Source organism: Eschrichtius robustus, chromosome 10, assembly GCF_028021215.1.
Source record: "Eschrichtius robustus isolate mEscRob2 chromosome 10, mEscRob2.pri, whole genome shotgun sequence".
NCBI classification, from domain to species: domain Eukaryota; kingdom Metazoa; phylum Chordata; class Mammalia; order Artiodactyla; family Eschrichtiidae; genus Eschrichtius; species Eschrichtius robustus.
Window position 1 is genome coordinate 39,190,872 of NC_090833.1, and position 15,285 is coordinate 39,206,156.

At 41.8% G+C, this 15,285-nt stretch overlaps 1 protein-coding gene across 2 annotated transcripts in view; it reads left to right on the forward strand.

Moving 5' to 3' along the window:
• The window catches only part of LOC137769842 (transducin-like enhancer protein 1), a 92,898-nt gene that overhangs the window by 21,020 nt on the left and 56,593 nt on the right, over positions 1-15,285 (forward strand). Inside the window, exons 5-6 of one of the 2 annotated variants that reach the window (XM_068551877.1) lie at positions 6,390-6,452; positions 8,647-8,751. In XM_068551877.1, coding sequence (XP_068407978.1) covers positions 6,390-6,452; positions 8,647-8,751 — 168 coding nt within the window. The remainder of the gene's footprint in view (positions 1-6,389; positions 6,453-8,646; positions 8,752-15,285) is intronic. The other variant, XM_068551879.1, reaches the window with a different exon arrangement.

The following is a 15,285-nucleotide window of genomic DNA, read 5'->3' on the forward strand; positions in this document are numbered from 1 at the left end:
TTTGCCAGCATCCTTGTGACTCAGTGCCAGGGTCAATCACAGGAGTGGTGGGCCTGATCACCCTTTGCTCCCTTCCCTGTTTAATAATACATCCAAACGATAAATCAAGGGCGGCATCTACAAGGTCACTGGAGGGGGGAAAATGGCACTGATAACCCTGCTACAGCAGGATAATCACTGGTTTTATTTGGGGTATCAAATTACAGCGCTTGGCCACATGCATATGTTGTAAAACAAACAAACAAACAAAAAACAGTCACACTAACACCACAGCTTTGTTCTTCCCCTCCTGCTTCATCTAGTAACTGTTGGCCATTTAAGCATCATTATTATAAACATGACTTTAAAATGGTTACTTGCCTTGCCTTTGGGTTCATGTCGTGTATTTAACCCGTTCTCCTAATACTTAGACAACTGATTTATCAGGAGGGCAAATGTTAAGTTTTTAAAAAACTGCAGATGGTTGTGATGTGTTGAACTACTGTTACATTTTTACCTGACTTTTCCTCTTTTGCTTTGAAACTCGTGCTGCAGTGAACAGCTTCATGCATGGAATGCTTTTCATTTGAACTATTTCCTTATGATAAATTCTTAGCTGTGGGAAGCCTTACCAAAAGGTTTGAATAATTTCATGCACTTGAAACACATTGCCCAGTTGCTTTCCAAGACGACCGTACCGATTTACTCTGTCATCAGTAATGTGTGATTACTCCAGTTTCCCAGAAGACTCACCATCGTTGGATTTCATTAATTTTTTTTTTAATAAACTAACTTAACTGGTGCAGAATGACCCACTTTACTTACAACAACATTTGCATTTCATTTGGTTGCTGGTGAGGTTGAACATTTTTCTGTATTGAAGGCTGTCATTTCACAGACTCTGAACCTTCTAGTCAGAAGGGATTTAGAGATTATCTGTTTCCTTTTGTGTGCTTTGTTTTCATGTTCTTGCCTGTTTATCTGTTGCCAGGCACTTCTTACCAGCTCTCCACTGTGTTTTTCTCTTGGCCTCCTGCTTGGTTTGAGGAAACAGAAAGCTCAGTTTGCCATCCCTCAGCATAAGCGGCATTTTTTATGATCCATCAATTTGCAATTTAATGGTGGTGGAGTTTCCCCTCCGTAAGCTGACTTTGGGCGAGGTGCCATTGGGTTGCTTTGAGACCCATGGGCAATTACTCTTAAGCAGTCCTCGCCCTGCTTTCAGCCTACAACAACCTTCACTATATATTACTCTGTGTGTAGTGGAGAAGTGGGCAGCCGTTGGGGAGCAGGCTGGCTCTTCAGTCTGGAAATTAGATGAGGTGGGAGGAGTATGAAAAGGTGGAAAGCCAAGCTTTTAGGAATCATGAAGTCCAAAAAGTTAAGTTCAGATGCTCAGAAGAACATGTCTTCAGTTTAAGAGCTCTGCCAACATGTACCAGGGTTTGGTTCATTGCTGGCCTTAGAGGTATTTGGCCTATTTAACTCAGTTAAAATATACATGTACCTGAATCTTGTACCTACTAAGATACAATTTCCTACTATAAACAGAGCTTTATTCTGACACTGGTTAGGAACGGTTTTTGTGGTTACATCTTGGTCATTGAGTTTAGGGTGTGTGGGGGTTCCATTTTGGTGCAACGAGGCATTCCTTTGAAAGCCCCATATGTGGAATGTGTACCCTGTGGTCAGTTTTGGTGGGGAGGGTTCAGCAAGGAGCTGTATCAAAGTGTTCAGCCAGAGTCTTCTCCTGCTTCCCTGTTATGCTGAGAAGACTTGATGCTGGAAGCTGTTAGGAAACTGTCCAGAAGCTTCACATAAGATGTGATTTTAAACATAAAGTCTTGGTTTGCCAAATGATGGTAAATGCTTTGGAGGATCTTGAAGGGCCTAGAGTTTGTTTATTGGTGTTATGGGAGAAAGGCAGCTTCTACATGGATTTGAGGTAGGCCTTGAAGGATTGGGATAAGAGCAAAGCACTTTGTTAATAGTGCAGCTGTAGTTTACATATTAGCTTGCTTGATTCTGCTGAAACACTGAAGTAGGTTGTTGGTAAGAGACCTGGGGCTCAGTGGTTGAAGTGACTTAACTCAGGACACCTAATACTAGCGTGCTGAGATGCAAACCCAAGTTTTTGGATTATGAGGGCCAACCGTATTACCATAAGCAAGTCGGTGAGAGGGGAGCTGACCTTGACAGGGAGAATAAAAGCTGGTTCTGGGCAGATACTTTGGACTCCTGCTTCCTGCTGCCTCAGTGGGTGGTGGCTGTTCCTGAAGTAAGGCCTGATGCTGGGGCCTTAACCAAGCTGGTTAAGTTTCTGGGCACAAAGTTTCCACACAAATCTGGTTTAGGGCTGGCTCTTGAATGCTGACTTAGTTTTGTTGCCTTACATGGTGTCAGAAGTACAGGCACAGGGTAAGTTTACTTATAAACGTTATGACTGTTAGCAGGTACCAAATACGTCTTCAGCTTTGGGCAGGAAAATGATTTCCAGGTGGGAAGTACAGTTAGCCTGCAGTTTTTTGGTTTTTGTTTTTTGTTTTTTTCCACTGGAGTTGTCTAGTCTTTGGAAGAGGTAGAAAGAAGGCAGTCTGAAAAGGTTACAGAACTTTCTTAACACCTGCTTAAGCAGGGTCAACTATCCAGCTTGTAAACTCTGTGGTCAGGAATAGAAGCACGGGTGGAAAACACTACTACTCGTTAATTTGTGCTAAATTAAAGTTCTTACCAGAATACCCTTGTGTTGAAGCAAGAGATAATACTAAAGAATCGCTGTCAGTTTTTATGCTGCCATCCAGACTAGTCTAAGGGCTGGGGTGGTGATGATGTCTTAGACCTCCCAAAGCACTGTCAGGGAAATAAGTTGCATCCTCATGCTGCCAGGAGTAGATACTCTATAGCTGGCTCGGAGAATTTTAAGGTAAATCAGAGGGGAGATTTGAATCCAGGCCTCCTTGATCAAAGTTAAACTCACGTGTCAGAGGATAGTTTTCAGATTAGGGTTTATAGACCTGGCAGAAGGAGGAGACAGCTGGGATAAGATCCTTCTCTGTTGTTCTTATTTCTGTTTCTTCTCCAGACCATTTATTTAGAATTCCCAGGACAAATGGTATGGCTTTTGATGTTTCTTCATCAGTTTGAGCTTTGATCTTTAACCCTGGTCCTCCTGTTTCAGTCTTAGCTACTCTAACTCAATTTATATGGTCTGTGCTTTAATCTGTACTTCTTTTATTTTGTTCTTAATATTAAAGGTTTAATGTTAAAGGTTTACAAGTTGATTTCATTCAGACCAGGTCTTAACTGTTCCCTGACAGTCAAGTTCACTTCTACCTTGAAGCCACTCTATGTAATAACATATATAATTATTAATTAAAGAGGAGATCATCTTTCCTTCCTAAACTAAAGTAAATTCCGGGTAGGTCAAGTAATTAAGTGCAGAAAGTACAGCCATAGCAGCACTAGAAGAAAATTAAGAATGGCTTCTGTAATTTGGGGGTGTTCTAATCCTGACCCAAAGGCCAGGAACATAGGAAGACTATTTTTTAGTTTGACCACGTAAAAACCAAGTTATGCACAGCAAAAAATCCATCATAAGCAAGGTTGAAAGACAGGTAACAAGGTGGAAAAACTGGAAAAGTCAGTATTTGTCATATGGAAAGAACTACTACAAAAAGACAATGATGAATAAATACCAAAGGAAAGAAAGAGAAAAGAAAAATAAAGTGGACCAGTCAATATATGAAAAGATGTTTAACTTCAGGAAGAATCCAAGTAATGCAAATGAAAATGAGGTCATTTTAAAATCTATTAGATGGATAAAGATTTTAAAAAGGTCAACAAAACCCAGTATTGACACTGGGTGGGGGAGCAAGCACCCTCATAGACTGGTGATGATATAAATTGGTAAGCTTTTCTGCTGGGCAGTTTATCAGCATGCATTACAGTTTAAAATATGCATACACTTTGACCTAGCAATTTCACTTCTCGAGATTCCTTTTAGAGATCCAGGGAGAGAGTTAGTTGACATACAGTGTTTACTTGTGGAAAATTAGGTGAAACATAAATATCCCCTGATATTAGGAGTGTTGAGACACCCGTCTGCTTGTATAGTGGGATATGTTGATGATGTCCTTATTCATATCTGTTTTTATTGAGTGGGAGGGTGTCCATGACACATTTGAGTGGAAATAACAAATTACAGAAAAGCAGTATACGTATTGGGACCCCTTGGTATCAAAGTGTCTCCCTCCACTCTGGGCTTGTGCACACACAGATAGTGAGAGCCTGGGGTGCTGCTTCCCAGGATCACCAGAATGTTACTGTGGTAATCTCTGGATGGGGGACTTAGGGTTATTCTAACTTTCTTGTATATGTCTATATAGTATACATCTGTGTGTACGTGCTCAAAGTGAGCAGATGTCATTTTTAAAATTGGAAAACATGAAGGGAATTTTGGAGATGGGAAAAGTACAGAATGCTGTTGGAATGTATGGCAGGTAGGAAGTGGGGAGCAGGGACCTCAGAGTCCACAGAGAGCATCCCTACTCCTTTACATCTACCCAGATACATAGTGTAGAACCCTGTTGCAAAGGCAAGGGTGGCCCGCCCATGCTTTCATGACCTTGAGTTAGCTTGAGTGGGTGGCTGTGATCAAATGAACTGGGTAGGGCTGACCCAGTTCTGTGTTTGCACCTAGTACAGCTGCACCCTTTTTGCATATACGTATCTGTTTGCCCCGCTTGTTCAAGCAAGGTCATGGGTTTGTTCTCTATACCAGTCATTTCCCCTTCCAGTACATTTCTTCCAAGGCACTGTCTGTAACCCTATCTCATTGGTGGTCAGGGAGAATTGAGTTGGGTTGGCCTAAATCCAATCCCATAAAACCAAAGGCTTGTTGCTCAGTTAACTGGAATCATCTCAGAGGACAAAAGGCAGCTCTTTTTTATGTACTTGATTATACAGTTCCTGAGGTTTCTACTTTGTTTCACTTATTCCATTCTCTCTTTCTCAAGGGCATGGGCTTTGCGCTTCATAATTTTCTTCTCCTCGTAATGCTTTTCATTGCCTAATTCAGTAATAGAGGTGGCGTTAGTAAGCATTGACAGAAAATGATGAAATAAATAAGGCCAATGTAGGACTCTTCGGATGACTTTTTTTTTTTTTTTAAAGCGGAACTGGTTCTTCAGAGTTAGAGGAAAGCAGGGCTCCTTTGCATTACTGGAGGGTGTTGGAGGTGGGGTGGGCATGTGGATCCTACCCTAGCCTGGGAGCAGAGCACACCTCATTCCCTTCTTTGCCAGTTTGTCCCTCTTGCAGAGGGAGTGCTGTGCATTTGGAGCCGAGCACGGACTTTTCTTACTTTCTCTAGAACAGCCTGTGCTGCAGACACTCAGGACACATTTTCTTTTTCTTTTTTTTTTTTTTTTAATTAATTAATTAATTTATTTTTATGGCTGTGTTGGGTCTTCATTTCTGTGCGAGGGCTTTCTCTCGTTGCGGCAAGCGGGGGCCACTCTTCATCGCGGTGTGTGGGCCTCTCACTATCGGCGGCCTCTCTTGTTGCGGAGCACAGGCTCCAGACGCGCAGGCTCAGTAGTTGTGGCTCACGGGCCCAGCTGCTCCGTGGCATGTGGGATCTTCCCAGACCAGGGCTCGAACCCGTGTCCCCTGCATTGGCAGGCAGATTCTCAACCACTGCGCCACCAGGGAAGCCCCAGGACACATTTTCTTAAACTCAGTGGAACCGTGGGCCCTGTCAGTGAGGTCCTGGCATTTGATGCTGAATTGTGGTAAAACTTTACAGATAGCCAGAATACCTTGACTTGACTGTCACTCTGGACTTGAGTTCTGTTTCAGCAGTGTTTTCTAGGCTTGTTTGAAATTTTGAGACTTAGTGAAGGCTTACTAACATTAACGTCCTGTTTCAGTTGTGCAGGAATTGAGACAGGTGGGAAGGAGGTCTTCTTCCGGTCTCTCGCTCTAGACCTTATCTTGAGAGCTAGACTGCTTTGGCGGTACTTCTGCTCCCTAGGGTTCTGACTCCAGTTTGAATGAACTTGCTATATAAATGTACCCTGATATGCCGTAATTGAATAAGTGTACGGAGAGGTTTGCAATCCCACCAGGTTAAATGATTACGTAGCCTTAAACCACGTAGATTTTCCAACTCAATTAAACTACCCATTATCTCGTAAGTGACCAATAAAGCGTGCGATTATGTCTTACTTTGCAAGTGGGATTAATATCTGCTGTTTATCTCAAGATAAATATTGCTAACATAGCCTGGGAAAGCAATTTTATGCCCTCAAGAGTGAGGCACTGGAGGACTCAGATGTTGGGTATGAAGTTTTATCTTTCTGAACTGATTATGAAATATACTAAACATTTATATCACTTTGTCTTTATAGACTGAAATCGCCAAGAGATTGAATACGATTTGTGCACAAGTCATCCCATTTCTGTCTCAGGAAGTAAGTAAAACTGTTCAGCTGTTAAAGTGCAATTATGTTGCTTCTCTGTTTGCAAATTAGCTAGTTTTAAGATGTTAATTTTATCACGAGGAACAAGTGTGAAGAACATCTGTTACAGCTGAAGTGTGTAAACCCCCTGCTGTTCCATCTAACAGATCTGAGGGGACACTGTAGAAGTGGTGACAATAGCTCAACGTGAAATTAATTTTTTTCTGTGGAAAACTGCAAAACGACTATCAAGCATAAAGCTTTTCTTTCCTCAGAGGAGTAGTATAAATAAGCTTGATGGCTACTGATGATTCACGTGTCCTTTCTCTAGAGAGCTTTTCTTTTACTGCATTTTAAAAATGGTTCCATCAGGGTTGACTTGACCATGAGAGCAGGTATTTCATTTGTCCTTGTACATCAGGGCAGGTTGACTAAATGCTGTCCATGGAGGGAGTGGATGCCAATGCTATTAAGGATAAGACCATTCATGTTACCTGTTCATGTTACTTTAGCTTATGGAGTTATATACATATATAAGCCATTTTATTAAGTTACAAAGTAATAGAAGTTCACCCTTAATATTTGAGAGGGAAAGGCTCTTTATGTGAGTAATCTATGACTCAAAACCAGTAATGTTTTAGTTTTGCCTTTACTTTTGGATACAAGCTAATAAATGCAAAACTGTTTTAAGTGTGTACAGGATGCTTATATCTTGAGACAGTGAAAAACTTATGGGCCTTGGAGCTGGAATACTGAGTGTTTGTTCTCACTGGCATCTACTTTTCCATGCTGGGTAGCACCATCTCTGCTGTTATTATGGCAGCCTTTTCCAGCATAGCATATACTCGATGTTACAGTTTAGATTTGTTGGCCTTCTTCTTTTTTTTTTAATTTATTTTTGGCTGCGTTGGGTCTTCCTCACTGCGCTCGGGCTTTCTCTATTTGCGGCGAGCGGGGGCTACTCTTTGTTGCGGAGCACGGGCTTCTCATTGCAGTGGCTTATCTTGTTGCGGAGCATGGGCTCTAGGCATGCGGGCTTCAGTAGTTGTGGCTCGTGGGCTTAGTTGCACTGTGGCTTGTGGGATCTTCCCGGACCAGGGCTCGAACCCGAGTCCCCTGCATTGGTAGGTGGATTTTTTTTTTTTTAATTTTATTTATTTATTTATTTTTGGCTGTGTTGGGTCTTCGTTTCTGTGTGAGGGCTTTCTCTAGTTGCGGCGAGCAGGGGCCACTCTTCATTGCGGTGCGTGGGCCTCTCACTGTCGCGGCCTCTCCTGTTGCGGAGCACAGGCTCCAGACGCGCAGGCTCAGTAGTTGTGGCTCACGGGCCTAGTTGCTCCGTGGCATGTGGGATCTTCCCAGACCAGGGCTCGAACCCGTGTCCCCTGCATTGGCAGGCAGATTCTCAACCACTGCGCCACCAGGGAAGCCCGGTAGGTGGATTTTAACCACTGCGCCACCAGGGAGGTCCCCTGTTGGCCTTTTGAAGCCTGTTGTTCATTAGATTTTAGTAATCCTGGTCTCTGCTACAGTTTCCTTTCTCCCAAAGAGACCTGTGGCTTTGTTTTTATTTGTGAGTGGAGCTGGGAGGTGCGCAGGCTGTTTCCAGCCTGTGATCTCAGAGTGTGTGGGGAGTGGGGGGGCGGGGAGCGGGGTCTTTCCTTTCCCCTGTGGAGGGTGAAACATCTAGGGGCTAAGGGAGGAGAGGAATTCCCAGAGTTTCCAAAACCAACTGGTGGGTTGAGATTTGTTGACCAGAGAAGTGATTGCAGGTTTAATATTTAAATTTTAAGTATCAAAAGGGGTGTTTTTAAATGGCTGTAAACTTTTCCTGCTCAAACTTATCATAGCAAACCCCCTTTGAGAACCAGGGTGATCTTCCAGATCCCATACTGTTTATTTTCTAAGACCTCACATTACCATTTTTGATGTCCTCCTTTGACTTTCTATCATTCCAAGCCCCAGATTCCCATCAGAAGTTAAGTGGTAACTGGTGTTGGTTAGAAATGAGGGATGCACCACTCTCAGTTTTCCTTTGCTGGTTGTGTGTGTGTTCTGTGGAACAATGTGTGCTCGAGCAAGTTCACATTTAAAGACATATTACACTTCAGTCTGCACCACATGTGGCATTTGTCTTATTGTTGGAAGGTACAGTGAAGGTCTTGGCTGCCTTGCTAACACTTTTCCCTTCTCCTTGTTTTCAAAGCATCAACAGCAGGTGGCCCAGGCTGTCGAACGTGCCAAACAGGTGACCATGGCAGAGCTGAATGCCATCATCGGGGTACGTGGCCTACCAGGTCTACCTCCTACAGTGTGTATAACCAGCTTTCATTTCTTCTTAATTTGTTGGCTTAATATCTATCTATCTATATATAATGTTGTGTCTCTTAATCTTAGCCCATTTGATAAGCCGGGGGGCAGGGGGTGGCAGTGTCAGGTATGCTGAGGTGTGTAGGGGAAGAAAGATTAGCATAAGGGAGATGATAGAAACATTTTTAGGAGGGGAGGAAAAAATAAATCTTCTTTTCAATGGAAAAATAGATGTAGTTTACCCTGCTCCCTTAGGTTAAAGCTTTGGCAAGGGTTTTAAATACGTACTTTCCTTACTTCTGTTGTATAAACTTTAGATCCCAGTGAGGTCAAGACGTAGCTCGGCATTATTTCATTTTGTTGTCTTTTGCTTTTTTGCCTTTTGCTTTCCCAGGGTATTAGAACCTATGCATAACTGTTTTGCTTTTCTTGTGCCTCTTTCATGAATTTTTAAGTGGCACCCCAATGAAAAGAAAGCCCTCTTGCTGCTGAAGAAGTGATGATTGTCTTGCCCTAGTGCCCTCTAGCCTTTCACCAGGTTTCTGCTCTCCTGGGTTGAGTTCGGTTAGTGCTCCTTGCTGGCAACTGGTTGTCAATCACAAGTCATTTGCTCTGCATTAATGAGCCTGGTGAACTGTTGGGTCCATCCCCTGCATGAGTTCATCCCCCCGCCCCCTCACTGCAGGATCCAGGACGGTTCTCATGTTTTCTGCCCTTCCAGACTAAGCGAAAGAAGTAGCTGAAATAAGGGACCGTCCTTTCTGATTTTATTCATATGTGAGTGCCTTGAGCGGATTCAAATCACTCATTTATCAATTTATGTTAATTGCTTGTGAGAAGATGCCCTGCTGGTCTTTATAGTTCCCTCAGACACTTTGTAATGATAATTAGACATGCTGCTGTACGGATTAAGAGTGCCATAGTGCAGTGACGGCCACAGACAATGGAACCAGTTAATCCATCAGGGTTTAAAATTACATCCCAACTGGAGATGGAGAAAAAACATAAGAGCCAAGGAGGATTAAAGAATGAGCCTCAGCTTGAAAACTCTCCTTTCATCAGTTTCTCAATTGCAGATCTGCAGTCGGGTTGCCTGTGGTAAGCTATTGGCAGTCAATTAGGTGAAATAAACTGGGAGGGTGACCTTCATTTCCTTTTAATAGCTTTTTCCTCCCTGAAATGGGGAGCTTCAGTGGATTTTCAGCTTAAATTTTATTCAAGCTGCTTTATTACACTTGACAGCTTAGCTCTGCATAAACAATTCTCCCCTCCTCCTCTTCCCCACAGGTCTGGGCTCTGCATCTCTCCCCCTTAGTGTCACATTTTTGACTGTTACTTAGTGGGCTCTCTAATCACATTCAACAAAAAACACAATTACATCTGCATTTGTCTGCTGCCTTCTGTACCCTTTTCTTGTGTAATGAATTGCTTTGTTTCAGAGATCAAATCAAATATTCACTGGTACTTTTGCATGTACTGTGTTTGATTAGCAAAGACTAATAGCAAATTGTACTTGTAGCCCGAGCACAGAATTTTTTAGCCCAGATGAATGAGGATGGAAAAGCCTGTTTTGATTAAAGGAAAACATATGCAAAGCAGTTCTCAAGTACCCAGTTACACTTTGTGGAACATGTTTGTTTTCTGATAGGCTCTAAATTTTCACGTATCATCTCTCAGTGGTAAAACTTTGTACTCTTACATTCTCAAAGGCACTGCCCAATCCTATCCATTAGAAAGGAGGAAATTGTGTTAACCAGATGTTTATAGGTAATACTCATTTTGAGTTGAATCAGAAAATAAAAATAGCAGGTTGTTTTGGAAGGGCAGATGAATCGCTAATTTTATGAATGGCTTTAGTCCAGGAAACATGTTGTTGAGATTATAAAGGCAGATTAGCTCCGATAGCTAGCAACAATAACCCAAATCAGTGAATTGGGCCCAGCACAAGACTTAACGCCAGTTGCAGGTCTTCAGCATACTGGCATGTGCGGCTTTTATAATTGTAATTTTTGGATCAGTATATTAATTTATGTCAGCAGGCTCTTTTAAAGTTTGTAGTGATCAATAATTATCCCACACCATAAGTTTCATGCTGTGGCATATGCTTGATTTTTGCTTGAAAGGAATTGTGCGCGTCCTGGAAAATCGAAGTACCATAAAATTGGGTTGACAATTCAGCAGACCTTTGCACCCCTTCATTGAACATGCAGTGTGTCAGCCTGTCTCCCCAGAGGGGAGGAGGCTCTGGGAGGCTGTCTGTTCCTACAAGCAGCAGCTGCGCGCAGGGTAAATGCAGCCCGGTCTGATAGCAGCTGTCAGTATTGTTCAGGGACCGACTTAGGGTAAAGAACACTGGGAGAGGCCATGCTCTTCGTCTGCATCGACTTTCAAGCTAAGAAAAGAAATAGTAATTTAACGGTTTAGACATCTATTACAAGTGTGAAAGATCATGAAAGAGTACCCTTTAAAATGCAAATGAGCTGAAACATTCTCATTCCCTTTAAGGTACAATCAAGGAGCTTACTGCTTGCTTGACAGGGCTACAGATATTTCTCTTTAGCAAACCTGGAAAAAGTTAAATCTTCTCAAGGACACCAGGCTTCTAGGTAAGCTCAGCTGTGTCCTGGGACTGTGGCTGCTCTTTTAGGAGGACGAGAGAGGTTATAGTTTTTTCCGTTTTTGTAGAGTGAATTAACGGTGCCCATTTCTCACCAGCATAGAAAACTTAGTTCTCATATCTGACGGAAAATACTGAATTTTAAATCTTTTTCACCACAGCACCTGCCTTCAACTTACATAGAGTCCTGGTATTTAAGAAAGATAAGCTTCTTAGATATTTGATACTTGGAGAAACTATTGAGATATTTTTTGTTATACTTTTTTTAACAGCTTGACTGATGGCACATTTGGTAATTGGCAGACTAATAACTGCAACCCTACTTTTTGAATTTTTCTTTTTATAAGCTCTTTTGCTATTAAACATGTTATGTTCTTGTAACAATAAAAATGCAGAGATCTTAATAGATACAGAGTTTATTTGGTTTGGCACAAACTCCCTTGTCCTTGAGAAAACAAGTTCATTGTGGGAAGGAAACTTATTTATTTGAACCTTGGGTGTTTTTTTTTTTTCCCCAAACATCAGGATAGTCTCCACAATTTAATCAGCATTCCTCAAAGATTTTTTTAGTTTGGAATGCTATTAAAAATGCTCAAAACGAAATAGGTTATTGACTGATGTAACATTTTATTTGTGGGATAGCTAATGGCTACCTGAAGGAAAGGAAAATTGACGGACGGGCTCTTCATATCATTCCCCATTGTAGTATTTGGGGAGTTGGGAACTAAGAGCTCTCTTCTACCTGCTCTGATACTACGTAATTGATTTTAAGTTGAGATTGGGATTCCAGATAATTAGTGTTATCTTTTAATTGGGTTTATATCACATATAATTGGGTTTATATCACATATAATTAATATAAATCATATAAATATAGATATGGATATATACATACCTGTACACACACAGATTTTTAAAAAATTGATGTGTAATTCACAGGTGAGATGCACAGCTCCTGAGTGTACAGATTGATCACTGGCACATGCACACACCCTGTAGCCCACACTTCTCTCTGGGTGCAGATTGTTCCCACCCCCCTAAAGAAACATGGTTGCTTTTTGATTAAAAAGTAGAAGAGTAAAAGAATAATTAGCAGAGTGTGGTTTTCTTTATTAAAACAGTTACATAGTTGTATATCTGTTTCTAACCAAGTACCTACTGCCTAACTTCTCAGTGTTTTATGCTCATCTTTCTAAGACCGTCTGTATTGTGTTAACCTGGACAAAGCCTGGGCCTAGGATGAGATGCACTTGGTTGGGACACTTTGCACTGCCACTTTTTATTTTTATTTAAAAAAAAATATTTATTTATTTATTTTGTTTTTGGCTGCATTGGCTCTTAGTTGTGGCACCTGGGATCTTTTGTTGCGGGGCGTGGGCTTCTCTCTAGTTGTGGCACGTGGGCTGTCTAGTTGTGACCTGCATGCTCAGTAGTTGCGGCACACGGGCTTAGTTGCCCCATGGCGTGTGGGATCTTAGTTCCCAGACCAGGGATTGAACCTGTGTCCCCTGCATTGGAAGGTGGATTCTTAACCACTGGACCACCAGGGAAGTCCTGGCACTGCCACTTTTTAGCTTTGTGACCTTGTTCAGCCAGTTAACCTCTATCAGCGTCCTTCTACAGGATAATGGATAATACCATTTACCCTGCATGGCTTTTGTGGGGGTAAGACCTTGGCTGGCAGCCTTCAACGAGCATGTGGTGCTGACACCCTGAACTGAGGTTTTGTCTGCCTGGTTTCTCTCAGCACCTGTAGCAGATCTCTGGGTCCAGTTGGCCAAGCTCCTGTGAAGGGGCGATTGCTCCTAGCAGCAGGTCACCTCCTCCTTTGTCTTTTCTGGTGGTTACATGGATGTTGGTGTTTGAGATTAGACCCAGCCAGATGCTCTGCTCCTGCCATTAAGTTGTCGTGCTTGAATGATTTTTAATAAGGACTCAGAAGTGCAAAAGCACTGCCATTTAACTTTTGACGACCAAACTTATTAAAGTTCAGAACCAGGGGGGAAAGTTAAGTTAGGGGAACAGATGGAGAGGTTTGAGAAGCAAAAATGTGAGGACAAGGCATCATTGGCTTCCTTACTCAACATAAAGAGGAAAGGGCACCGGGCCTTTTGCTGGCTCTGAGAGGTGACGGGGATCCTTGTGATAGAATTGAAAGGAGAGAAGAGTTAGAAGATGTGGACAGCTGAACAGTTCCCCTACCACAAAATGCCAGATTTCTGATAGCTGCCTTGATGCTGACTGTTGGTTATAAGAAAATTTAAACAATTTCCCATAGCAGTGCTATGAACGTCAGGAACTCAGGGAAATTTGGGGTTAATGTAGGCAACGTTGTTTGTCCTTTCTCATTTATTTGGATGTGATCTGACTTACTTTCCATGAATATAACTTCTGTCAAGGCCTATGGGGCTCGGGTTTGGGGCTCCAGTTACTGGTCATGTGTGTATACTCCTGTTCCATAGGCAAATTTATAATTCTCTATACTTTAAAACAACTTAGTATGAAATAAAAGAAGTCTAGGGTGGTTTGTGGTGTCTGACTGTGTGTATTTGTGCAGGTGATGGCTGTGAACACAAACTCCTGATGTGTCTGCGGAAGGAGCCTTTCTGTCCTTGAGAGATGGAGTTGTAGACCTAAAGGACTCCCTGTTGTTGCAGGAGATGATTGGTTTAAGGATTAGCAAAAATGTTGGATTATTTTTTTCCTCCGGCTGTAGCTCTCAGACGTCTATAGGATTGTAGTGTGGGAAGTTTAAGAGGATGAGGTTAGCCTCTTATTCTTATGAGTATGCAGTTAATCCCTGGAAAGCCCATCAATAACCCAGCTGTAAGTTTCTTTATAAAACAAATTCACCCTGAGAGAATAATGCACAGCCTGCTACCAAAGGGAGTAAATAAAATGATGACAACAAACATGGATCTTCCAGCTCTACCAGCTTCTGTTTAGTGACATACCTGCCACTTAAATTCCACCAGTCTAGCCCTTTTATTAATTTTCCAAAGAGATGGCGCAATATCGCAGAGAAGTCTTTTATGCATCCTACCGCTCCTTTAGGTCGAGCTAGTTTTTTTCTTGTTTTTTTTTTTACTGAGGGTACAACTAGGTATCTCTGACAAATGTAGAGCTTGGCTTCAGTGTCTGGGTTCTAGTGAATTAGGCAGTGTGCTTTTTATTTATTAGGAAACTTACTGAAGCATTGTCTACTTGTTCATTTCCCCATATATTTTCGTATGATTTTTATTTGGATTTCTTAGAAGAAGGCATTATAACATTTTCCCTCTTTTCAGAGGAAGAAGAAAAATCTTCAGAACAGAAAGTTGAGCATCTCATTTTAGAAATTAGATCTATGCAGTTTTTTTTAATTGATAGATGACTTAACGTACCATATCATTCACCCTTTTAAACACACACAGCTCCGTGGTTTTTAGTATAGTCACAGACTTGTACAGCCATCACTACTATCTAATTCTTGCACATTTTCATCACTCCAAAAATAAACCCATATTCATTAGTAGTCAGGCTCCATGCCCCCTCCCCTCAACCCCCTGGCAACCACTAATCTTTCTATCTCTGTGGATTTGCCTGTTCTGAACATTTCATATAAATGGAATCATATGATATGTGGCCTTTTGTGTCTGGCTTATTTCACTTGCATAATGTTTTCAAGGTCTATAGATGTTGTAGCAAGTACTTCAGTCCTTTTTATTGATGAATGATACTCCATTGCATCAGTATGCTGCATTTGTTTATCCAATCCGTTGCTGGTCATTTAGGTTGTTTCCATCTCTTGACTATTATGAATAATGCTGCTGTGAACATTTGTGTACAAGTTTTTGTGTGGACATGTTTTCTTTTATCTGGTGTTTATATCTAGGAATGGAACTCTGGGGCATATGGTAACTCCATTTAGCTTAAACA